This window comes from Herpailurus yagouaroundi, unplaced genomic scaffold, assembly GCF_014898765.1.
Source record: "Herpailurus yagouaroundi ecotype Mexico unplaced genomic scaffold, PumYag 166, whole genome shotgun sequence".
NCBI classification, from domain to species: domain Eukaryota; kingdom Metazoa; phylum Chordata; class Mammalia; order Carnivora; family Felidae; genus Herpailurus; species Herpailurus yagouaroundi.
Genome location: NW_024412407.1, coordinates 26,404,253 through 26,430,730, shown reverse-complemented (window position 1 = coordinate 26,430,730; position 26,478 = coordinate 26,404,253). Strand labels below are relative to the sequence as shown.

Sequence of the window (26,478 nt, the reverse complement as noted above, 5' to 3'; positions counted from 1 at the left end):
AATCACCAGGAAAATACATGTGAGTTGAAGATAAAGCAGATGATGGAATTGGGGTAGGAAAGGGGTCAGCTTAAAAGTCACACTTCCACAGTTAGTTCATGGTCTGTAAGTACTAATTAAGGAATCATGGTTAAAAGATAGTAAGGTTAAGAAAAAGAGTAATTAGAAATATTCAGTGATCATCCCGAAACATGTCTTAGGAGTTTAAAAGATATGATGATATAGAGTATGCTAGTAGTCTCTGAGATCATTGTATGTGCAGTAGAACAGTGGTTCCCAACTTCTGACATGTCTTCTTCTTCTCCCCCTGGTCTTTCCATCTCTAGCTTATGGACAGATCCGATCACTGTTTAACTCATAAACAATATACATATTCTTGTACTTTTATTTTATGAAATCCCAAAAACAATTTACTAAGAACAGTTTGAGTTTCGGCCAAAGTTGAGACATTTGTGACTCATGGAGAGGAAAACCGTTGACACAATGGGCCATTTTGTTCGGCAAATTAATTTTTTTAGCAGACTGTAAATGTTGGGAACCACTGCTATTGGCAATATGTTGGTACATTTTAATAAATAAATTGGTACATCATCAGAATGAATAAAATGACTAGGAGTAAGAGTCTGAGTATTAGGTAAAGTCTGAGGAAGAAAGTTATTCTTATTAAATGCAGATTAAAATAGAAATAATACCTTCTGGTTGCTTCAAAAGAAGGTTCAGATTCATTTACACTGCAAGTATGGCAAACAATGTTCATTAATTATGAAATATAAATATAAGAATGAATGTGTGCATATATCAGATAAAAATAAAATAAACATTGGACATATTAATAGCTATGTTTCCCAAATGGTTTTTGATATTAATTTCAAAGACAAACCAGACAAATAACAATTTTCTTTTATGTCTTCATCAGTGAGGAAATAGTTGCTTAGTAAGCTTCCAAAAGATAGATAGCACTGTTCTGTTTCATTACAACATCTGGGTTCATACAGTGACCTGGATTCTACACCACCTCTGTTCTATGTAGCTGTATAAATTTAGGTAATCTTCCTACAGTAGTTTCCTAGTCTGTATAAGGATTTGGTATCTCCAAAGTCTCCCTACTTTTAAAATTGAAATCTAATCTGTTTAGATTCCTAATTAGCCATCCTATGGCATGAAAAAAAGAACTACTTTTGGGGCTCTAAACTTGAAAGGTTTAGACATAGCTTGGTCCTTAAGGAATCCTAAGAAAGATAGACATGCACAATAGGTCAAACCACAACATTTGGGTATGGTTATTGTTTGATATGATTTATGTACAAAGAGATGTTTTCCTAATAACATTTAGTTATATCTATATTATGGGGGAAAAACACCTATTCATTTTATTGTTCTAAATTTGAATAATGTAGTTGAATTCAAGACCTGAATTAAAAAACTACACACAAAATTAAAGTCCAGTGGAACTCTAAAAGTAGATCTCATTTGGCTCTGGAAAGCACCATATGCTTTTATTGAGAAAATATACCTAAGTATGTTGTCTAGTAATACTTAGCTTAGAGCTACTAATGATAAGATTTTCATGCTTGCATACTGCTAATGACATCCTGGTAAGGTTAACTAAGGCAGGAAAAAACAATTTCAGACTAAAAATCTCCTCTCAATAATGATTATTCTCTGACCCAAGTTGCTCACATACCAAAAATAATGAAATCTACATTTTCCCAAGTGATATTTGCTTATAATATGCTTTAGTATCAGGAAATTTGGATTTTCAAAACCACACTGAGATACCACCTCACACTGGTCAGAATGGCTAAAATGAACAAATCAGGAGACTATAGATGCTGGCAAGGATGTGGAGAAATGGGAATCCTCCTGCACTGTTGGTGGGAATGCAAACTGGTGTAGCCGCTCTGAAAAACAGTGTGGAGTTTCCTCAGAAAATTAAAACTAGAACTACCCTATGACCTAGCGGTGGTACTGCTAGGAATTTACCCAAGGGATACAGGAGTGCTGATGCATAGGGGCACTTGTACCCCAATGTTTACAGCAGCACTTTTAACAATAGCCAAATTATGGAAAGAGCCTAAATGTCCATCAACTGACAAATGGATAAAGAAGACGTGGTTTATATATACAATGAATACTACTTGGCAATGAGAAAGAATGAAATCTGGCCATTTGCAGCAATGTGGATGGAATTGGAGGATATTAGGCTAAGTGAAATAAGTCAGGAAGAGAAAGACAGATACACTATGTTTTCACTCATATGTGGATCTTGAGAAACTTAAGAGAAGACCATCGGGGAAGGGAAGGGACAAAAAAAAGTTACAGAGAGGGAGGGAGGCAAACCATAAGAGACTCGTAAGGGCTGAGGACAAACTGAGGGTTGATGGGGGATGGGGGTGAGGGGAAAGTGGGTGATGGGCATGGAGGAGGGCACTTGTTGAGATGAGCACTGGGTGTTGTATGGAAACCAATTTGACAATAAATTATATTAAAAAAAGAAATTTGTAGTTTTTAAATGTTTATTTATTTACTTTTAGAGAGAAGGAGATAGAGAGCAAGCAGGGGAGGGGCAGGGAGAAAGGGAGAGCAGGGAATCCCAAGCAGGCTCCGTACTGCCAATGCAGAGCCTGACACAGGGCTTGAACCCATGAACCATGAGATCATGACCTGAGCCAAAACCAAGAGATGGACGCTCAACTGACTGAGCCATCCAGGTGCCCCAAGTAATTTGGAATTTTTTTAAATGGTAAAAAGTTAATGAATGACCTCAACGGTTTTAGTTAATTTGAAGAAGACAGAAAACAGATGAAAAGAAGCAGGTGTAGAAATTAATGGATTACTCTGTAGCTTGTTTCATAATAGAAGAAAGGAATGGGACCAAATAGAGAAAACTAAATTCATCGGAAGTTATCTGCTTGCCCGGAGAGTATACATAGAGGCAGAAAAAAAGGGGACAAAGTTAGAACCTGAAAGATATCACTATTTAATGAATGACTAAGGAAGAGAAACCTGAAGAAAGGACCAAGAGGAGCAGGCAAATGCTTTGAGGTAAACTCACCTGTGAGTCAAAATTAAGCAAGGAGGTTTTGAAGCAAAACTTATGGGCAACAATATCAAGGGACCAGGAGGTCAATTAACACAATGATCAAAAAGTACACAGTGAATTTAAAAATTAGGATGCCACTATGGACTTAATAAGAATAGTCTCAGTGGAGTGGCAGAGGTAGAAACCAGAGTGCAGTGGACTGAGACAAGAGGAGAATAAGAGGAACTGGAAAGAACTTGTGAAGATTTTTCTCATCTACAAAAGGAAGGGGCCAGGGTGGTACCTGGGGGTGGGGGTTGAAATTAGAAAGATAGACAGAAACACGATAGAGACAGAGACAGAGATGGGAGAGTGCTGTTTTTCCACTAATAAAAGTAGAAAAGAGCCAGGGCCTGGACTAGATGTAAAGCAGATAAAGAGAAAAAGAACATGCTTTGGATATAGGGTGTATCAGTCTACTAAGGAGACCAATAACACACTAGTTACTTAAACATAGTTCAGAGGGATCAGAAGAGACAGTACATTTCAATCTGCCTAGGAGAATGAGACAAGGCTCTGTCAGAGATAATATCTGATTTGACACTAGAAAAAAAGTGAGACTATCTAAGGAAAGGAGTTACACAGGAGTGTGTGCATTTGAGAAACATCTTGCAGTTCAGGGTTACTGGAACACAGTGCTAAGGGTGGGGGGATTAGACAGGGACCAGATCATGAGAGGTCCTGATATAGTATGCAAAGGTCTTTGGAATATTTCTTGGCCAGTCAATTGCAAAAATTATAAGCAAGAGGTAAGTAATTAGATTTTCATATCAGAAAGGTACATCTCATAACAGTATGAAGAAAGGTGAGGGAATTATTACTGTGAATAGTTCACATATGCAATTCTCCTGAACTAGGACAATTAATATAGGCATAAAAGTGTTAAGGACAGACATAAGAAAAGTGACTGGTTGGACTGTGTGGGCAATGGAGAGAGAGAAGAATTCAGGTTGGATCTTTGAGCTTTGACTTGGGCATCCACAAACAGATTTCAGTGGGTGGGGACACATTCCTGCCAAGATACAGGAGAAGTAGGTATTGGAGATAATGAGGGATATGAGCTCAGTTTAGATGTGTTCAATATTCAGTTTATATATAAAGACTTTTTGGAGGAGCTATTAGATCTTCAGAAGAAAGATGTTGGCCAGAAATGTACACCGGTGTGTTGTTAATACTTAGGGAGAAACTGAAGTCAAAGATATAAATTAAAGGCCAAGTAAAGGAAGAGTGTCCTACAGTAGACCACAGAAAGACTGAAGGAGAATCAGAATATTCTTCTTCACCTTCTATCTCCATTTGTATTACGGCTCTTTACTTTTTGACTCATTAATTTTGGTTTATCCTTAAAATATAAGTTCAAGTATCATTCATTCATGCATATCCCTAAAAAAGGCTTGTTGACCCCACAGACTCAGCTCAGTAAGGTTACCTATTATTTGCTCTTATAAAACTCTGTCCTTCTTCCTAGCACTTATAAAAATTTGACCAAATAATTACTTATGAAATTATTTTCTTACTTCCTTGTGGCCTTCCCTGCTAAGCAGTAAGCTTCATGAGAACAGTGTGTTCAATTATTTCCTCCCCAACAACTACCACCGTGATTTGTATGTCAAAGATATACTGGTCTCAGAGTAAGGAAGATATGGTAGATATTGGTCCGTTTGTAGGTAGTCATCCTCCATGAACAAACAAAAAGAAACCCTATTCTTTCATTTTTAATGAGTAATATTAGAGTCCTTAACTTCTAGAGACCACCTCTATAATCTCACACAACAGCAATATGTTTAATCTAATTCAAAGGATTTTTTTTTCTCTTACAAAACAAATACACTTATTTCTGAATTTCAACATCAGATCTTAACGATTACATGAAAATCACTGGGTCCATGTCCAGACCCATCCTCCACCATTCACTGTGGTAGTGAATAGCACTGAAAGCAGCAAGAGAAAACAAAGAGGCCAGATGGAAAATCCCCTTGTGGAAAATAGATTTCCATTCTGTATGCAGGACTTGTGTGTATTTTCCTTCAAGAATAAAAATTAAACTTAGTAGCTAGCAGCTTTCAGGTATCATGGCTGATACCTTGTGGAATGGGAAAGAGTGAAGCTTTGCAAGCTTACATCAGAAATAATATTTAGAAGAATGGGAGCTAGATGTGGGCCCAAACACACTACACTGCATCTAATCCAGGAAAGCTGATTCAGTGTGTTATTATTCCTTCATACCACGTAAAGTCACATGAAAAGGAGTAACTCCTCAATTCACCGGTCTTAGAATAACTGAACCACTGTTATAAAGCTGATTACACCAAGATGTTAGAAGATAGAACATCAGCACATATGAGGCCTGAAAGGAGGATGGTTGACAGCCTGGGCAAGAGAGAAAGAAAAGAAAAGGAAAACAAAAATAAATGATGGCTGTGTCTCACATGATTATCAAAATTATTACACAGTGTAGACTCTGTCACTGGAACCACTTGTCAGGTAGAGCATTTTAGTTCTAGCTCCTAAGATGTCAGTAGGAGTTATTGTTTATCAAGACAACTTCATTGTTGTATTGTTTATCAAGACAAATTCATTCAGGTAGAGCATTTGCTTTTCAACAAATATAGAGCACACCCAGATGCAGAAATAAAAACCCTGGCATTCTAACAATTTTGGAGAATTTTTTAGTCCCTTCCTCCTTTCTCTGACCTTTCTCTTCTGAGGTTACAACATGGCTGACTAGGTCAAAGGTAGCAATTTCCAAAGAAATGTCTTTAGAGGTCTTTGTACACTTGGTTCTACTCATGTAGGTGTGCCTTGGGTGAGCAGCAATACCTTCTTTCCTGCCTAAAGTAAATATTTATCACCACAAGAGGACCAAGTGCTTATTGGACTTTGCTCATGCCAGTCTATGAGGGCACATTTAAAAATAAAATTCATGCAGCCAGAGATACATGCAGTGGTGAAATAATGGCAGCAAGGCACTTGACACCTTATGCTAACATTTAGTTTATTGGGTTTTTTTTTTTTTTGAGCTTCCAAGAAACATCAAACAATTCAGTGTGTTGAAGTAAAGCACTTCTTAGGTTTTGTACTTCATCAACCAATCAATATTGGTAACTTCTAAATTAGCTTTGCTCTAATAACATTTCTCTGCCTTTCCTTATTGGGTGAGGCACAACAGCCTTTTATGGAATGAAGAGTAATTATAAATAACTCTTTAAAAGAAGATCAGTATCTTCTGAATATTACCAATAGGAAAATATGTTTTATCAGATATTAAGGATGCCATAGAAGAAAAAAAAGTAATTCTTGTAATAAAGGAAAATAGAATTTGTGTTAGCTTATCCAATCTCTTAGAGGCTTAGTTTTTTAAGCCATGTGTGCCTAAGCCAACACAAACATTTTTTGAAGAAAATCTTAGTCCTTCTGCCATTAAGAGATGGGAGTATAGTGAATGAAGGCAATGTTCATAAAAAGATGATTTTTAAGTTATGAGGATTTTATAAATACTTAGAATTATCTAAAATCCTTTTACACACCTTCATCCCTTTGGCTCCATCTCTAAGACATAATCTTTTATTAGCTTTATTGTTGGGATCCATGAGATTTCTTTCTTTCTTTCTTTTCATGAGAGAGACTTCTTAACCTCTGTTGAGTAAGTGTATGTTTTTATCTCTAGTTTCCTCTTTGCTTAGCTTCAATGAAGCTCAGAGTGGAATCTGTGGTCCATATTTTATCAATACACAGGACTCCAGAGCATGTATTTCTACCTATTTACTTCTCAGATTATTATTTAAATCTTAATTTTTCTTGATATCTTTATCTTTATTTTTCAAGCTTTATTACACTATGTAACTTTAAATAAAATAATTTCCTACCTTTGTGAAATGAGGTAGGAATGCAAAAGAAAAAATACTAGATTATGTAAAATACTTCCCTAATTCTCATATCATTTATTTATCAGTTAGCAAAATGATGAAGATTATTAATGATAATATTGGAAGTTGATCTGGCCTAAGTGGAATCCTAAATAACTCAAGGGAAGACTATATTAGAAGAACATCCTGGAGGTCTGAAAATAAATCTCAAGCTTCTTGAGCTTCTCAAGCTGTCACTGATTCCCATTCTTTCTCTCTGGTTTAATGACAAACAAAGGTGAAAATAAAACCCAAGTAACTTGATGATGGCTGTACATGTCACAAAATAGAATTTAATCCAGTAAAATCTGTTTCTCAAAACCTCTAGTCATCCAAGATGGAAGGAGATAGTGGCAGGGCAAATTGCCTGGTGCCTGATCTTAGTGATCAACAAGAACTTGTCATGAAGCAAACTGCAGGTGGCAATTATTTACCAAGCTCTCTTCTGGATTTTCACTAAACAGTTTCATGTCTACTGTCTTTTTTAGATTGGCCCAGTAGGAATAAAATGTACACTCAACATTTCCCAACCTCCTCCTTTCACTCATGATACTTAAAATAGGATGTTTCCCGTTCAAATTTCACATCCAAGCATTTCCATCTCTTACCTGGAGTTTAACATAGTCTCTATTCTAAAAATTCTCTTAAATAGTCTTTACTCATTCTTGAGACATACCTGTGTATGTAAACAGCAGAGTAAGCAACAATAGAGTTCACAGTGGTAGGGGCAAAATATTAACAAACGTCTATAGATCTAGAGCAAGGTTTCCCAACCTTGACACAACTGACATTTGGGGTCAGATGATTCTTTGTTGCCGGGGCAGTGGGGAGGGGGTCCTGTGCATTGTAGGATGTTTAGCAGCATCCCTGGCTTATACCAACCAGATCAGGAAAACCTGTTTCCCCAGTGTGACAACCAAAGATATCTCCCCTGGGAGAAAAATCATACTTGGTTGAGAAACACTGGTCTATAATCCAATTTCTTAGATAAGCTATAGCAAATTTCTTCATAAACTGCTTATGGGGAATCTACTAGGTAAGCCGAACTGAGTAAATTGGTTTAACACTTTATTGCACAATTATATGATATTATGGTTCTGAGTCACTTCATTACCACAATGTGTTTCAAAGACCGCCATTCAAATATTCAGGAGAAGCACCATGCTAGATATCTCCTTTTTCATGTCTTTACAGTGGCATAACACACCACTTTGACCTATCCATGTACCTCTTACTAGATATTTCTAGCGCCTACTTTAAGTTGGGTGTGAAAAGAAATGGCTGATTTCTCAGCCCCTTATGAAGATTTTTTAAAAGATTATTTGGTAGTTCTTCACTGAACAGTGAACCATTACAGCTTTTTTGCATTTAAGCCTTATGAATAATGTAAGTTTTCCATAGCTTCTTTTAATATAGGATAAGTTTTTAAATTATTTCTTTGAATGTTATTCCTTTTAACTTTGAAAATCTATCTTTACAAAATCCCAATCATACTAGTTTATACCATGATAACCCTCTGTAAGAACTGTTTTCTAATTTTTAATTTATGACATTTAAGGTTTCTACTAATTTAATTTTTTAGAAAGCTGCACTTATTTCTGAGGGGATCCTCAGATTCCTAATGTAGGAATCTATTGCTCTCATTTCTTCCCTTTGTAAGATCATCGGATGGATGATAGAGCAATAGAAACCAATTAAAAATACATACTTGCTCCAGTGAACTTTGCCTTCCAGTGTCTGCATCTCACCAAGGATAGCAAGGAGAAGAGAAGACTTCCCACAGCCCACTTGGCCCACAATCATGGTCAACTGACCTAGAGAAATTAGATAAAGGATAACAGCAAAAGGACATGGAATTCTAGTAAAATAAAACCAAAATACATTTAGAAAAGGCTGAGGCTTCAAAATCAATAGCCCACACTTGGTCTCCAGCAATAAGGTATTCTAAATAGCTCCTCTTTCTGATACATGAGTTTTTTTTGACAAAGAAGAGAAAAATTAAAAGATATAGGCCTTGATTTACTGTTTCCAACTATGAGAATAGCTGACATTAGTGAATAGAGCAACGAAATAATTGCCTAAATAATCTCAATTAGTTTTAACTTTTTTATTCAATTCATTCAGGTGAAGAAGGCAGTTTTGACTCAACTTAATTAATTGAGATGAAAGGGATTGGGCTGGTATTAAGACGACTTCTCCAATTTCTTACTTTGATACGCACGTAAAATAGAAAAATCTCAATCTATTGACCATCAGGCCAGATCAAAACATTTTTTCTATTCGGATATCTAGGCATCTTAACCAAAAATTATTGGGTATTTGAGCCTAAAATAACTTGAACACTTTAGTTGTCTCAGGGATAGAAAATAATTTTCTTATATAGTCTTTATTTAAATCCTTTTTCAAACAACATGAAAAATCAACTACCCCATTATTTAAATGGACAAATCAGCAACAAGCTGTTATCAGCTTATTTGGACAGTAAATAACTTGTCCAAATGTCTACACATTTTGTAGTGAAAGGCAAGTCTTATTTCCAATCACTTCCATGATGATACAGTGGCTTATGAGCTACATGATGCAAATAAACAACTATAAATAACATTAATAATGTTTAAACAATCTTTTTTTTGTTAAGATCTTGAAAATCCATACTTGTCATAATTAAAAATAAAAAATAATAACAAATGTCTCTCACCTGTTGGAATTCGAATATCTATATTGGATAATGTAGCTAAACCACTGCCCCATGAAAAGTAGCCATTTGTGACCTAGAAAAGAAGAATACATAAGTTGAAATATAAAATTATGTATGTATTTTGTTTTAGAGAATAATTCCAATAAAATACATTTTGTCTTTAAGACACTGGAAGACTTTCAATATAAGGTAGAACACACAGTGGTGAAATTCTAATTTAGAGTTAGCTAGAATTGTAACTATTGAGAGGTATATATGAAAAAAAAAGAATGGAAATGAAAGGAGGGTCTTTGAAGAATTAGCGATACTATGAAAAGGCTAAAAATTACAATTTTCTCTGAAAATTTGGGATTACTAGATCATTTACGTGTGAGCATTCCTAAAAAGTAATCATCCCAAATATTTTCCAATGTAACACCAGCATTGATTATTTTCTCACGGCTAGGCAATTTCCAGAATCCTAATGATGCAAAGTATAGAGTGGACATCATGTCAAATTATTCCAACAAAATGCCTCTGTTAGCCAAGGAGGAAGGTTTTGTAATAAGGTTTTGAAGTGTGTGGATTTAGTGCCATTTAATGAAGTTCAAGAATGAGTAAAAGGAAGAGAGGAATAAAGCACAGAAATGAGGTAATATATTTTAGTGGGATAAACCTCAACAAGCAGCAAAGATCATTAGACCTATAGTCACCCAAAGCAATCTATTTGTATTAAGAAGTGTGAAGTGGACTTGATAGTTTTTTGTTTTTAGTTTTTATATAAAGTTTATTTATTTTGAGAGAGTGTGGGCACTCCACCATCAGTGTGGAGTCCGATGCAGGGCTCAAACTCACAAACCTCGAGATCATGACCTGAGCTGAAGTCAGACACTTAACTGACTGAGCCACCCAGGAACTCCTGGACTTGATAGGTTTAATAGTTACAGAAATGGGAAATGAGAGGTACAACAAAACCCCCGGATTGAAGTTGCTTGAAAAGTCTAAATTGTAATTTTCCATGTAGGTTTTCTTTAGCTTGTAAGATGTGTGACATTTAGTACTGTCTATCACATAGATGTGCAAGAAATTAGCCCTGGAAGGAGGGTGGCACGGAAGGGTTGAATTACTGATTGCTTTACAAATATTTGCTGAGCACCCATTCTGCGTGAGGTGTTGTGTTAGTATCTATGTAGACTACAAAAAAGGTATAATGCATCCTCCTCGCTTGCTTGGAGCTTGCAACCAGTTGAGTAAATAAACCATGGACAGAAGCAAATACAACATGACAGACACAGATGGAGGTGAGAAGACAGAGCTACTGGAGACTGAGGAAACTAGTTCTGATGGGCGGCATGTAAAGGATCACCAGGAACTACTGAGGAGCAGTGGAATGGGGAGGTCATAAATGTGTGTGGCTCTGCCAACTGGTACATTGTGTCATTTCCTCCATAGAGTTCAGCAGCCTGTTCTAGGAGCATCAAAGGCACAAAGTTGGATTGCTTACAGAAAGCGCTGAAGGACTGAGACAAAAGGAAGGGGCTCAAGTTGCTGGAGGTCTCAATAAGGTTAAAAAAGCAGTGTCAGCAAAGGTGAAGCCCGAGAGAGTTGGAGGTAGGGTTGTGGTGTCAGTGACTGACTGACATAAAGGACTTTATGATTTTGGAGGAGCAGCAGTTTCAGGTGGTGGCCAGGTGTGACCATAGGCAAGGTTGTGGAAATGGAGTGAAAGCAGAGCAAGAAATTTCTGGGCTGGGATACTAGATAGCTGGGCCCTTGGAAGTTTAAACCACATCCATGCATGGCACCAAGTAAGCTAGAGAGATGAACAAGGAAACGGGCACCCAAATCTTCAGCAATGGTGTGGAGGTGCTGATGAGGTCCTTTGATAATAGATGTGATAAAGATAGACAATGCCAAAGCTTCACAAGGATGCAGGAGAAGAAAATATATGGTGAAAGCAGCAGAGAAGAGCTAGAAGAATGCAGTGTCGCCTCTTGATTTGGTGCTACACAGAAGTAAAAGAGAACAAGCTTCCTTCAAGAGGGATAGAGGAGGAGGGTCAACATTAATCTCTCCTGCTGCAATCTGCACTTCCACTCCCTCCTGCCTTTTACAAAATAGTCTCATGTGTCCACCAGGGTTAAAATCCTGGTTCCCCTAACTAGTTGTTTGACCTTGGAAAATCAGCTAACATATAAATCTTTGCAAAGGTTCAGGGGAGCCTGGGTGGCTCAGTTGGTTAAGCGTGCAACTCTTGATTTGGGCTCAGGTAGTGATCTCACAGTTTGTGGGACTGAGCCCCGCATTGGGCTCTGCGCTGACAGCAAAAGCCTGTTTGGCTCTCTCCCTCCCTCTCTTTGCCCTTCCCCTGCTCACAGGTTCATGCTTTCTTTCTCTCTCTAAAAATAAATTAAAGAAATAAATAAATCTTCGCAAAGGTTCATAAAAGGTTAAGTACAAAAATGATCATCTTAGCATGGTTTGTGATAGAAGGAAGATGGAGGCAAATCCAGTGTCCATCACTAGGGGATAAGGAAAATGCAGTGATTCATACTATAGAACACAGTAGTGCTGTGAGAAGTAGCAAACTGTCATAAAAACATTTCAGGACACTGAAAGCACATGGATGCTTATCACATATTTTACAAGGATATGAGAGTATATTTAGGCATAAACATTGAGCACATTACAACTGGTACCATAATGGCAAGGGAACGGTACAGAATAGGAGTGAGGATCAGGGACAAGGGGAAAATGTATTAAAAGTAAAGGAAGGGGAAAAAAAGGAAGGAACGAGATAGACATGAGTTACCTATTACCTGACCCATTTATATAAAATACCCAGAACAGACAAATTCATAGAGACAGAAAGCAGATTGGCCATTGATAGTGGCAAGAGAGCAGGGTAAATGGGGAGTGACTGCTTAACATGTATGGGGTTTTTATCTGGGGTGACAAAAATATTTTGCAATGGAAGAGAGGTGGTGGTTACACAAGATTGTGAATGTTCTAAATGCCACTGAATTGTTCACTTTAAAGTAGTTAATTTTATGTTATGTGAATTTTATCTCAATTAAAACAATTTTTAAGAATTTAAAGGCAGGGTCTTACACAGACCATTGTTCATTTCCTCCTGCTGAAAATAAGTAAAAATAAGTAAAAATGCTGAATAAAATGTAGTGTATAAAAAAGCTCATTAAAGCACGGAGTAAGGAAATACCAAGTCAAAGTATAAATAAAAGGACAAATTCAGAGCTGTAAGCCCTGAAACATGTAAGACGTTTTCCCACAAAAGGGATAAGAGAAGCTATTTTAGAAGAGAAACAGTAACATGTAAGAACACATCCTAAAAGATGCCAATGTTTATTAGAAAGTTGTAGTGATCATAGCAGTGGAATTTGGGACAAAGAAACAAATGAAAGAAAAATAAATAAAGGCCAGCAATCAATCCAGACATATAAGATCCCTGATGTGTGTATAAGACTACATTGACTGTTGGTGGGGACGGTGACCAATATGTGGGATGAGGGCAGCCAGATATCATATAAAAATTAAATCACCTTTCTTACTACTAAATGTAGTAAAATTACCACCACTGAATTTACTACTGCTAAATTTACAACCCAAATTACTTGTTACTGATTTCCCTACACATCACATCCCTACTTTTTACCAAACACAAAAATGTATCCTAGGTTGATTAAAGAACTAAAAGTGAAAGGTGTAGCTTCAAAGATTTTAGGAGCTACTATAAATCATCTCTATGACCTCTGGAAGGAAAACTTGTCTTGAATGAGACAAAAAACAAAGCATAAGCCATAAAGGAAAACACTGAAATGCTACACAGTAATGAGAAAGAATGAAGTACGACTTCACAGGACAATCTGGATGAATTATACATACATCATGAGCAAAAGAAACAAAACACACACAAATACACACACATAGTTAAACTTAAAACAACTACAGTGTGTTTTTAAGGAGGTGTGCATAGCAAGGGTAATCAAGGAAATGATGACTATAGAAGTCAGCATGGTGACTGTTTCTTGGAGATGTGAGAGAGAACAACAAATGTGTGTGTTGGGAGGCCCTTCAGAGGAAAATGGCGATGTTCTTTTCCTGGTGTGGGTTCCATAGGTGTTCTCTTTTTTACTTAAAGGTGTATATATCTATATAGATATATCTATATAGATATATCTATATATATATACACACATTTATATATTTTATGTACTTTTCTGAAGGCATGTTTTATTTTTATGTAATAAAAAATGATTCAAAGCAAATGAGTTATTACCAACTTGAGAATTTCCAACAGGAATAAAAACTGAAAGGCTTGCTGGTGGGCCTGAAACTGTAGTATCCATTGCTAAGCAGTTTTTCTGGGTATTTTTGTGTTTTTTTGGCAGAGTTGTTTTTTTGGGGTTTTTGTTTTGTTTTTGGGGTTTTTTTGGGTTTTTTTGTGTGTGAAAGGTCAACTTTAGAAAAAAATAATAGCCTCTATTTTTTTTTACATTCGAAATAAAAACAAATTTAGCAAGGCACATGGAAAAGATGTATTTTTAGATTCTTACTATATTGAACAGAAAATGTTAATAGAAAAAAACTGACCCTGTTCCTTTAGTCATGCATGCATTACTTGCTATCTGGGCGTAACTGGAAGTAGAAGCACAGAGGACCCTTCCTAGTCTCTCATTCCATACTTTGTCATGGCCTAGTACTTCACACCCCATCACACATTCTAATTGTCTAGGGAACTATTAGAACTATTTTTTTAAATGGTGCCTGGGATATATATATATATATATAGATATATATATATACACACACACACACACACGTATATGTATACATACGTATACATATATATGTATACATACGTATACATATACACATATATGTGTATATATGTATATATACACATATATGTATATATATGTATACACACACACACACAGCTTTCTAAGAGATTCTAATGTATAGCCAGGGTTAAGAATCACTAAAGCTCTTTTAAGATTCCCATGTGACATATTTTAACCTTGAAACAACCATACTAAAATGGCATCTCTACTTCAAGATGGTCAAACCATAGCTCAGGGAGGCAAAGTAATTTACCCAAAAGGCACACATCAAATCGAAGGCAGAGGTTGGGCTAGCTAGCATTAGCTTATTCCGTCCAGTAACACATTTGCTCCAATTGCTAAGTGCCTATTGTGGGACAAGCATTGTGTCAGACAATACAGAGAGAGATATTTAAATGTAGCCTTTGGCTCTGTTATACTCCCCAGTGAGGCTCCCCCACTCTCTGACTGGCCTGGGCAGTACAGGGAGTTGGATAGCCCCACAGTCAACACAGCTAGTTTTCTAAAAGGGCTAATTTCCAGAACTCTGGCTGCACTAATGTCCCAAAGCCCTTGACTGCTCAGGCATCTGTTCCTGAACAGCACTGAGCCCTCCTTGGACCTTATCCCCACTATCAATCCTCAGCCGTTGATTCCCTGGTGGCCTGTTCTACCTAAGCACACTTGCTTGGGAGAGTACAAAAGGCTGTTTGAAATTAGATCAAAGACACTTACTTACTGGGAAACTGGGTGAATGCATGCAACACTGGTCTAAGCCTCTCCTAGTTGAAGGAAATTACTATCTATTTCCTTAAAAATTGGATTTATAATATTGGTGTTCTCTATAAATCAATTTATTAGGTAGAGGAACATAAGAGTATGAAAGGAAATAACGTTGGATGCTAGCTTCTAACACAGATTCAGAAGAAAGGCTCACCCTCCAGTTATTAAAACATACTGCTGGAGCAAGAAATGTGGTTTTGAGGTGACAAAGAACTGAGAAGTGAACTCATCAGAACACTTTGAAAATGTTATGAGGATTAGTGATCACTGTAAAGAGACTTTAAGGGCACAATTTAGGACACTTATACAGAACTTCACCATAAAATAGTACCATAAATGTTTCTATTCGTGCAAGAATCCAGGAAATAAAATAACCTTTATTGCAATGTCCTCTGTCTCTACAGGACGTAGACGCCTTGTTGATTGCTCATAGCTGTCCAGGTGATATCTTCCAGGCTGCTTCCTGTTTATAGTTTTCGGCTGCTGCATTCCAAGTGGGAAAAAACACAAATTGAAGTTTTATGCAAAAAAAAGAGGTTTTAATAAACATTAAGGCATATTGCTACTTCTCCACTTCAATTCCAAGAAAAAGAAATAAAGAAAGTGAGCATATTTTAATTATTTCAATAGATTCTCCAAATAAAAAAGCAAATAATAACAAAAAGTGTTAAGCTATAATTTTAAACCTAATTCACAAGCCTTTTGAGAAAAATTAAAAATACAAAAATGTGATACTTGCAACAGATGGAATTTAAAGTGCGGAACCCCAAACTAGGTTTTGGATACTCTTTCTCCAGCTCTCCGGGTAAATATGCCTGGGCAGTAAAAAAACTGCATGCATGTCAAAGCCAAACAGACTAACTCAGGTTAAACTAGAATCTACTTGTAAGACCATTTGGCTTGTACATGCTCCAACAGTACATTTTTGGTCACCCTCTGAATCAAGAGGATTTTGAATCTCCTACACTCATGTAACTCAGATCACCCAGGGATCCACTACGGAGTGAGAAAAAGCATAACAATCTAGGATTTTTTTGGTCCAAACATGCATGGATATTGTTTCATAAGTATATAAACATTATATAATGCTGATGTAAGCATAACAAAATGATCCAGTCTCCCAAATGTTATAGCATTATTCTTGGTCAAAGGACTAAAGCATTTCATTATACAGAGGATGCCAGCCGAGGTTGGACAGTCTTCACATACTTAAAATGAACTTGAATTAGGTCATAGAAGTTTGTTATTCTCTTAACTCGACTTCAATTCTGTGTATATTGAGACACATGGCTAAAGAGAAGGTAGAAAATTCAGTTCTGTAAACTTCTAATTTAGAAAAATTTGTAAGCTCAAAGTTTGATCTAGTGAACAAGTATTTCAAAAAAAATTATGTCTTACTTAACTACCTTATAGATTTTATGAAGGCTAAATAATAATACACTTTAAAACTGTTAAGTTACTGGGGTGCCTGGGTGGCTCAGTCAGTTGAGTGTCCGACTTCAGCTCAGGTCATGATCTCATGGTTCGTGAGTTTGAGCCCTGCATCGGGCTCTGTGCTGACAGCTCAAATCCTGGAGCCTGCTTCAGATTCTGTGTCTCCCTCTCTCTCTGTCCCTCTCCCCCTCATATTCTGTCTTTTTCTCTCAAAAATAAATACATGTTAAAAAAATTTTTAAACTGTTAAATTACCTATAAGAGCAAAGTATTCTAGAATTGTGAAACTTTTTTTTTTTTTTTTTTTTTTTTGGCCTGGAATTGCAGGTTTAGTTTTTTGAAAAATCCACTGAATTCTACTATGGGAATTAAAAATGTCCTTAAATAATCAGTAATTTAATCCAAACAAGATACTGCTCTTCCAATTTCCATCAATTGTTATATCAACAGAACATCAAATTATCAAGTAGCACATTGCTAGGCTACATGCAAATAAATACACAGATTTAAAAGGTACTGAGCAGAGCGAGCAGTGATTCTGTCCCACAGAAAATACTGAATGCATTTCACTTAAAAAAATAGAGATTATTCCTGAAATTTTATTTTAGTTTTGTTTTTCTTTTCACAATCTCACAGATGACCCTGGAAGTATGTCACATGAGATACATAAAGTCACTATCCTTTAAGCTAAGTGTATCTTCCTCACGAGACAGGTCTATGCCTTTACATAAATCCACTGTCTTCTAGAGTCTTTAATTCTATAGTAGTATTGCCCCAGAGGTCCAAAAGGAATGACGTCATGTTCTTCACAAAACCAAGGAGAGGGTGGGAGGAGGAGATGTGTTGACAGAGATTTGAGTCGGAGTTCCACAGATGTAATTTGAAGAGACTTTGGCTCTAGAATGTCACTAATTCTCCATGGAGATTCTACAGCCAAAACCACTTAACTCTAAGCTTTTACAGAATACATAGCATCTTAAGCTCTCAAGAAGAAGTTTCCATTAGTGTTATTTTCAAACACACAGCTTTTTTCACTCCATTTAAAAAAGTTTGTCGTTTGTGGTTTGGCCCATCAGCAGTGATGAATGACCCTGAAAGACATCAGAAGTCCAGTCTGGTTTCAATAACCCTGAAGATATTGAATGCACTTGAAGGGGATTCTTTTTTCCTTCCAGCAACCTTTACTCAGTTCAATTTTTCTTCTATCCTCATCTCGTGCAAAAAGGTTCTTCAGATTTCCCTAACTCCACAAACCTGACCTACCACATCCCCGTTCCTGGGGCATCGACTCTGCTCATCCTCACATCTCTGAGAGATGATCTAATAAATTCTGTGGTTATCTCCTACCATCTCAAAGGATGACAACGCCGGATCTAATCAAATACTTGACTTTCCTGCTGCCTCAAAGGAAACCTTTTTCCTACACTTTTTCCTCCACTCTATAATGTGTTCTTGTTTTTGTGTCCATGGCCACACAATAGCAAACAAGCATTTTGAAGCATTGTTACTCCAGTGTATACAGGCATGAGTGGTAGTTCCTTCTCAGACAAAATCACACTCGCTCAATAAAATAACTTAATGGAGAGTAAAGAATAACTCCAGAAAAGCAGAAGAAAACAGCAAGTCTAAATATAGTTGAGTGCTCATCTCAACTATTTTTAGTAGTTTTAAACATGATTTAACGAAAAATTTAATATAGCTTGACTTCCTGGTAAGAGGACTTTCCAAGCCTCAGTTAATTCCAGTCAAGAGATGGCATGTGCGATTTTGTTTGCTTATACAAGTAGTAAATATATTCATATTTTGTCTCATAGTAACATGAATAACTAATATTAATTATAACATGACTCTCTCTAGAATATAACATCTTTCTATGTTTTATTGTTATGAAATATATACATATAATTACAAAGAATTTCTTCAGAATTATTCAGACATACCTTCCAAGAAAGTGGTTTGATCAAGTCTCATTGATTTAAATATTAATTAATGGCTAATGATTCTAAAGTTTACATCTCCAAAGCTGACTTGTCTTTTTAGATGTCAATCAGTATCTCAAAATTACCATGTGCAAATATGCCTTTCGATTCTACCTCAATTTCGACCTGCTCACTTCTCAGCCTCCTTATCTAGTTGATCAGCAAGTCTTTATCAGCTCAACCCAAAAAAAGGTACACTGAATTTGATCACTTTCTCACAATGTCCACTGCAAGTGCCACAAAAACTAACTCTAACCATCATCTCTTGTTGCCTATGTGATTATAACAATCTCCTCACTGATCACTGATCTAGCTGTTCTACTCTTGTTCCCACTGATTACTGTCAACCTAGTAGCCTAGTAGCCAAAGTGATCTTTTAAAAATATAGCCAAAATTATATTAGTGCCTACTTTAAACCCTCCAATGGTTTCCTATTGCATGTCAATACAGTCCAGACCCTCAATCCTTGTTCTTACGTTGTCTTGTCTCTGCATTCTTCACCAGGCTTCAACAATAGTGTCCCTCTGTTCCTTGAGCACACCGAATTCATTCTCACCTTAGGGTCTTTGCAACTACTAGTTCTCTGCCTGAAATGCTTTTTCCCCCAGATCTTTGTTGAGAAGGTCTCAGCCCAAATGCCAGCTCTTCAGAGGGGGCCTTCTGGGAAATGACCACTCTACTTCCAGTATACCAGTCACTCTCTCATCTGTTATTTAATTTTCTTCAAAGTGAAATTATCTTATTTTTTAAACTTATCATCTGACTCTTGCCTTCAGAAAGCAAACTATGACAAGGATGAGGTTGTCTGCCTTGTTCATAGCTACATCCCTTGTTCATATCTATATCCCTGAAATCTATAAACACAGGCAAATACATGGTACATGTCACATTACATGTAACAAATACAGAACAAAATAATATTGACCATGTTTCCAGGCTGTGTAGATATTGAGTAAATATTTGTGTAGTGGATAAATAAACTGGTTTAAGGGTTACAAGACTCAGGTTTTAATCCTTGCTCTGCTGCTTACTAATATGGCCACATTCAAGCCACACAATACACACACTCAATATATTCAGTTGAAAAATAAAAATAGGTAATATAATGTTATATTGAGTCAAAGATATAATACATCAAAAAGCACTTCTTAAACTAAAAAGTGTAGCTCAAAGGTATTGGAAGAATATGATATGGGAGTTGTTACGCTCATTTTGTATTGTTTTTATATAAAGTTTCAGGTAGACAGCCTTTTTATAATGTTTATTTATTTTTGAGAGAGAGAGAGAGAGAGAGAGAGAGAACATGCGCACCTGCAAGCAGGGGAGGGGAAAGAGAAAGAGGGAGAGAGAATCCCAAGCAGGCTCCACGCTGTTAGTGCAGAGCCCAATGCGGGCTTGATCCCACTAACTGTGAGATCATGACCTGAGCTGAAATCAAGAGCCAGATGCTCAACCCTGAGGTTAAGGTGCCCTGGGGTAGACAACCTTTTAATTTTTTTTTTCATTGAACATGTTCTTTCCCTCTTGGGATAATTCTTTGATGATTTCTAATATCAAGCCTTATACATATGTTTATAAATTTTAGACTTTTGAAGTTTGTTGTAGAAGCAGGTGGCAATTTTTCTTCATAAAGGTTAAAAGTAAAGCTTACAATTTCTTCTAACTGCACTCACTGAAAATCATCCAATATTGGGACTGTTACATATTCACAGCTTCAGTAAGAAGAAAAAGCACCTACCACTGCAGTGTGTTTCTTACAGGACTCAAAAGGGAGAGAACCTTCACCAGTTCGCCAGCTATCCTCACCAATCTCATCACTCAAGAGAAACTCATTCAGCTTTTGAACACTGCAAAAACCAAACAAACACACAAACAAACAAAAAAAAGGGGTTAAAAATAAAAGTGCCAATGATGAAGTTCTACCAAAATAAACAAGCATCTCCTTTACCAATTATCATGTTGAGCAAGCCACCTCTGAGAGTCATTTCTCAACACCAACTGGGAATTTAGCTCAGAGGAACAAACATCCTAACTAAAATGCCCAAGAATGATGGGCTCCCAGGACTGGGGACTTTCAGTGCTAAAACTAGAAAAGTATCAGAAAAATTAGAAACAATTTGTCACCCCCTTGAATTCAGTTAACTTTTTCGCACTTTTTTTTTGCAATTCTGTTTCTTGTCAAAGCCAGTAGAGTTGAGGAGGAACTTGAAACAGAGAGGTTAAAAATAATAATGCCAATGAGATAAGGACCCATTATTCTAATTATACAAATGAGGGAAATAAGTTATAGAGAAGTTAAGTAGCCTGCTTAAAAGCATTTAGCATATAACACACAGATCTGAGGTCCATGACCATTCTGCCATCTTGCTTCATTACACATATTTTTTGAACCTGGCAATAAGAGGGGCCTCTAGACAGTTGCTGCTCAGTATTGGCAAAGGAACAGAAGCATCAGCATCACCTAGAGCTTACCAGAGATTCTCTGGCCCCACCCGAAACCTACTGAATAAAAATACTCATTTTCACAAAGTCCTAAAGTGCTTCATAAGCACATTACGGCTCTAGAAGAGTGGTTTGCAAACATTCTTTATGATGGTCTTCTTGGGTAGGGCACGAGGATCCTTGGCCTGCCTAGGAGGCATTTTTTAAAACCACTGTTACAGAATCAGGAGCAAAAAGAAAGAACCAAATAAAACAACAACATGATTTGAAAGCATCCACCTATAAATAAAATAATATGCTAAAGAAAATTCTGTGAAGCTGCAGAGGAAAAGAAATGTTCCTTTTAGCATGCTAGGATGCTAAAAGTAGATACACTGGCTTGGCACATGCAGCATCAGCCACAGGGGAAATATTGCCTTTGGTAGGAAACTAAGAAATAAAGATTTGAAACAAAAATTAATATTTTTTTCATTTAAGCTTGTAGTCAAGTGCCTCCAAATAGGTCTGCAAAGCTTGTGGGGTGTGTGTGTGTGTGTGTGTGTGTGTCAGACTAATAAAATGAAGAAAAGTAAATTTATCTCAGTCTGTTGCCTATCATCTTTAAGCCCGGTGGCATTGAATGCCAAAAAAAAAAAAAAAACTGCTTCTTTTCATTGGAAACATAAAGGTAAATAAAATCCATTGTGCTGGTCTAACTGTTAGTTTCCAAAATGCATTTACAGAGAACTAAGAAGGATAATTGTTGAAGAAGAATTTTGGCTGAATAATACTCCATTGTCTGTATATACCACATTTTATTTATTTATTCATCCATTGATGGGTATTTGGGTTGTTTCCAATTTATGGCTACTGTGAATAATGCTGTTGTGAACATGGGTGTGCAAATATGTATTCAAGTTCTTGCTGCTTTGAATTTTTGGGGGCAAATACCCAAAGGTGGAATTGATGCATTGTATGGTGATTCTATATTTAATTTTTTGAGGCACCATCATACTGTTTTCAATAGCACCTGCACCAGGGTTCTGGAATTCCTGACTCAATGTATTAGCGTTATGATAACAGGGATGAACCTTGAAGACATTATGCTAAGTAAAATAAGCCAGGCACAAAAAAGCCCTCACAAATACTGTGTGATTCCACCTATATAAGGGACCTAGAATAGTCAAATTCATAGAGACTGAAACTCAGTTATGGTTTCCAGGGCTTGGGAGGAGAGGCAAACAGGGAGTTATTTTTTGATGAGTAGAGATTCAAATGTAAGGAGCTGAAGAAATTCTGGAATGGACTGTGGTGATGGATGCACGGCAATGTGAACATACTTAATACAATAGAACTATACACATAAAATGGTTTAACTGGTAAATTTTATGTTATGTATACTTTACTGCTATTAAAAAAATTAATTTCAGACGCCTCAGAAAGAAAAAAAGAAAAAGGAAGAAAGGAAGGAAGAACGAGAAAAGAAGAGCTTTAGTTTGTGTACTTTCTTTAAGTCTTTGTCAGCAAATACTGACCACATAGAACTTATAGAAAGATGCCTTAGAAATGCCTTATGAAGTGGTAGTTTATAAATCTTAAATGTCAGCCTTTTCTTCTGTACTTTTTAAATTGAGGTATCATTGACATATAACGTTTATATTAGTTTCAGGTATACAACATAACGATTCGATACTTACATATATAGCCATCTGATCATCACAATGTCTAGTTAACATCGTCACCATACATAGTTAGGATTTTTTTTCTTGTGATAGGAACTTCTAAGATCTACCTTAGAAGTAGTAGTAAAAGATCTTCTTTACCTTAATAGATTTTAGTTGTCATTCTGTTCTTATATTTTGAGGAGTGGATTTTAGGGAGCACAGCTTTGCCATTCAAAAAAATACCTTTTAGGGGCGCCTGGGTGGCTCAGTTGGTTGAGCATCTGACTCTTGGTTTGGGCTCAGGTCATGATCTCATAGGTTTGTGAGATCCAGCCTTGAGTCAAGCTCCGAGCTGACAGCCTGGAGCCTGCTTGAGATTCTCTCTCTTCCTCTCTCTCTCTCTGCCCCTCCTCTACATACACACACACCTACACGCGCGCGCACACACACACACACACACACACACACACACACACGTGCTTGTGCTCTCTCTCAAAATAAATAAATAAATAAGCCTTTTTTTTTTTTAAGAATACCTTTTAAACAATCAGACATTGTGTCTTTGCACACTAAGGAAGTCCAGAGACCAGGCTCATTTGCCTTTGTAACTATGTCTAGCTGTTCCTGGCATATATTGCTCAATGAATGCTCAATAAATCAAAGAAGGAATAAACCAATAATTCAGACATTTAAGTCAAGTCAGTTGATTCAATTCTCCATTTCACTTTTCTAGTAGACACAAAAATCTTACTGAAGCCTTCATGGAATTAATGAGCCCCATTCTTGCTAAACATCAGAAAGCAGTGGTCTCTGAGTGTAACTGAGGCATGGAGAGAACCTTCTTTCCTCTCTGTAACACCTCACTTCGGAACTCCAATTACAATGAATATCAGAGGATCCCAAGATGAACACTTCTCTGAACCTCTCCTTCCTTTCCCCGCCCCCTGGCCCCATCATTCTAGGCTGAGGGTCCCTGGCAGTGCTGTTTTATAATTTTTTGTTATCGTCTATCTCTCCCATCACACCGTGAACTCCTTAAGAGCAAAGATTTTCATCTTCAGAATCTAGCCCAATGCCAAAAATACAACATAGTAATTTCTCAAGAAATGTCTGGTGAATGAATAAATGGGCAATACAAAAAGCATTTCTTATTCATATGAGGTCCTTTCAGAAATCACTGAGGCAAAGCAATTATGGAAAATGCAGGAATCCTGACCAAGGGTGAAGTAATTCCCACCATGCTGCCAGAGTTATATATTAAAAATCCATTTCTCTCCTTAAAATAACAAATGGCACCCCTTTGCCTTCAGTGTCCTTAGATCATTTACCGGCTGATCAGGATCTCACTCTCCAGCTTCATCCCCTGACACTTTGCATATTAGAAAGTTTCACCAATTACACTCAACTAAATTTAGTCCTCTGAATGTACCAAGATTTCTCACCTACTTACTCACCCCTTCACCGTGAATATGTTGTTCTCTCAGATTGAACATGTTTTCCCTTTTTCTTCAACTGATCGAGTCCTACCTATTCTTTAAGATCTTACTAAGGAACCACTAACTCTTTTAAATCTTCACTGACCAGACTGTCTGCCTTCTCTCTCAATGAGCTTTAGTGAGCCTTACATATGGGCCCATGGCATTCTGTGTAGAGCTCTGTAATAGCATAACACACCGTATTGTACTTAGTTTCCCTTCTTGGTCTCTCCAACTGGACTGTGGGTTCCCTGCAGATTTCATTCTACCTTTCATCTTTGCAATTCCTAATACCTAGCAATGTACCTGAAGTATTAACGAATGCATGTGGACCCACAGAAGATATCTCTCTGAAGCACAAAGTGGGGATTAATAAAATGTGCGTAAATTAGTAAAACAGAGATGGGTAGAGTACCTAAAATATTTAGGCAATGTGCTGGGCACTCTTCATATACTATCTCATTTAATTATCTCAATTACCATAAGTATAAGCTATTGTGCTCATTTGATAAGTGAGGATGTTGAGCTACAAAGACACTAAATAACATGCTTGAAGTTGAACAATGTGTATTCTATGGCAGTACTAGGATTTGACAGCAGGTGTATTTGATACCAACCAATTTCCTAGCTTTCCTCCACCATTTTTATAGTTCAGTGTTTTACTAATTTTTCATGTGTTTGGATAATTCATACAAGTATTTAAGGTTTTAGTTACACATGTCACTTTTTCACTTTTCAAGCTTCATTTTGGGTTTATAGATAAAGCTTGAGTACCTTGGACAGGTGCTATTAAGTTCACTGGTAATAAATTATTTTATACTGGCAATTGTGCGCTTTTCCTGTAGGAACTATGAAACTTTTGTAAACAGGGACAAGGTATGCATGCTCCATGATATGCATGATGATATGCATGTATGCATGCTCTATGATCAATATCAGTAACAATTTATTTGATCAAATGTAACTGTAGTGGACTAGCCAAGCTTACATTCCTTTCTGAGGTACATGAAAGAAAAGATACAGAGTTATTTTCCGACACAGCAAGGGATTGGTTTTACACATTTTTCTCTTAGCCAATAATATTTTTGGACATAGATATTGCATGATACATCAAATACCAGAAACCTAAACTGAAATTATTTATAAAGGATACAACATATCAACTTATGTTCTCCTCCAGAAAAGCAAAAACACACAAATTATGTCCTTACAAATAAAGCAAAGTGGAAAAGTGAGGCAAGCATCCTGGAAAATCACTGATACTCAAGTATTTTAATACTTTGTTTTATTTTATTATTATTTTTTAAATGTTTATTTATTTTTGTTCATGCTCTGTCTCTCTCTGTCCCAAAAATAAATAAACGTTGAAAAAAAAATTTTTTTTAAAAATAAAGGGGGCGCCTGGGTGGCGCAGTCGGTTAAGCGTCCGACTTCAGCCAGGTCACGATCTCGCGGTTCGTGAGTTCGAGCCCCGCGTCGGACTCTGGGCTGATGGCTCAGAGCCTGGAGCCTGTTTCCGATTCTGTGTCTCCCTCTCTCTCTGCCCCTCCCCCGTTCATGCTCTGTCTCTCTCTGTCCCAAAAATAAATAAACGTTGAAAAAAAATTTTTTTTAAATGTTTATTTATTTTTGATAGAGAAAGAAAGAGGGAGACAAAGGATCTGAAGCAGGCTCTGCACTGAGAACTGAGAGCCTGATGAAAGGCTCGAACTCACGAACCGTGAGATCACGACCTGAGCCAAAGTCAGATGCTTACCTGGCTGAGCCACCCAGACACTCCAAACTAAACATTCTTATTTTTATTCTTTAATGTTTATCTATTTTTCAGAGAGAGAGAGAGAGCGCGCACGAGCAGGGGAGGCGTGATGGGGGGGAAGGGAACAGAGGATCTGAAATGGGCTTTGGGCTGACAGTAGCGAGCCCTGTGTGGGGCTCAAACTCACAAACCACGAGATCTCTACCTGTGCTGAAGCCCTAAGCTCAATCGACTGAGCCATCCAGGCACTCCCCAAACTAAACATTTTAAAAAGAAAGTGTAGAATTTTCACGTAGGAATGAATTTTACATGGCATGGAATTTTCCTACAATAGAGAAGTATGTAAGTCTCTTACAGGCACGTATAACACGAGTTTGGGAGTATGCTGTGCACCATTCTAACCCGCTGATTTTCAGAATGTATTTAAGAATGCAGCAGAGAACTTATGACTTCCACGGTCC

The 26,478-nt window shown here is 36.9% G+C and overlaps 1 protein-coding gene across 7 annotated transcripts in view; it reads right to left on the bottom strand.

The window, feature by feature from the left end:
* Positions 1–26,478, bottom strand: part of ABCC9 (ATP binding cassette subfamily C member 9) — a 130,180-nt gene that overhangs the window by 60,118 nt on the left and 43,584 nt on the right. For 5 of the 7 annotated variants that reach the window (XM_040488690.1, XM_040488689.1, XM_040488692.1 and 2 more), the window contains 5 exons: positions 20,440–20,548; positions 15,664–15,771; positions 9,686–9,758; positions 8,696–8,801; positions 693–731 (listed from right to left, as the gene is read on the bottom strand). In XM_040488690.1, the coding sequence (XP_040344624.1) occupies positions 693–731; positions 8,696–8,801; positions 9,686–9,758; positions 15,664–15,771; positions 20,440–20,548 (435 nt within the window). The remainder of the gene's footprint in view (positions 1–692; positions 732–8,695; positions 8,802–9,685; positions 9,759–15,663; positions 15,772–20,439; positions 20,549–26,478) is intronic. The other 2 variants (XM_040488694.1, XM_040488693.1) reach the window with 1 other exon arrangement.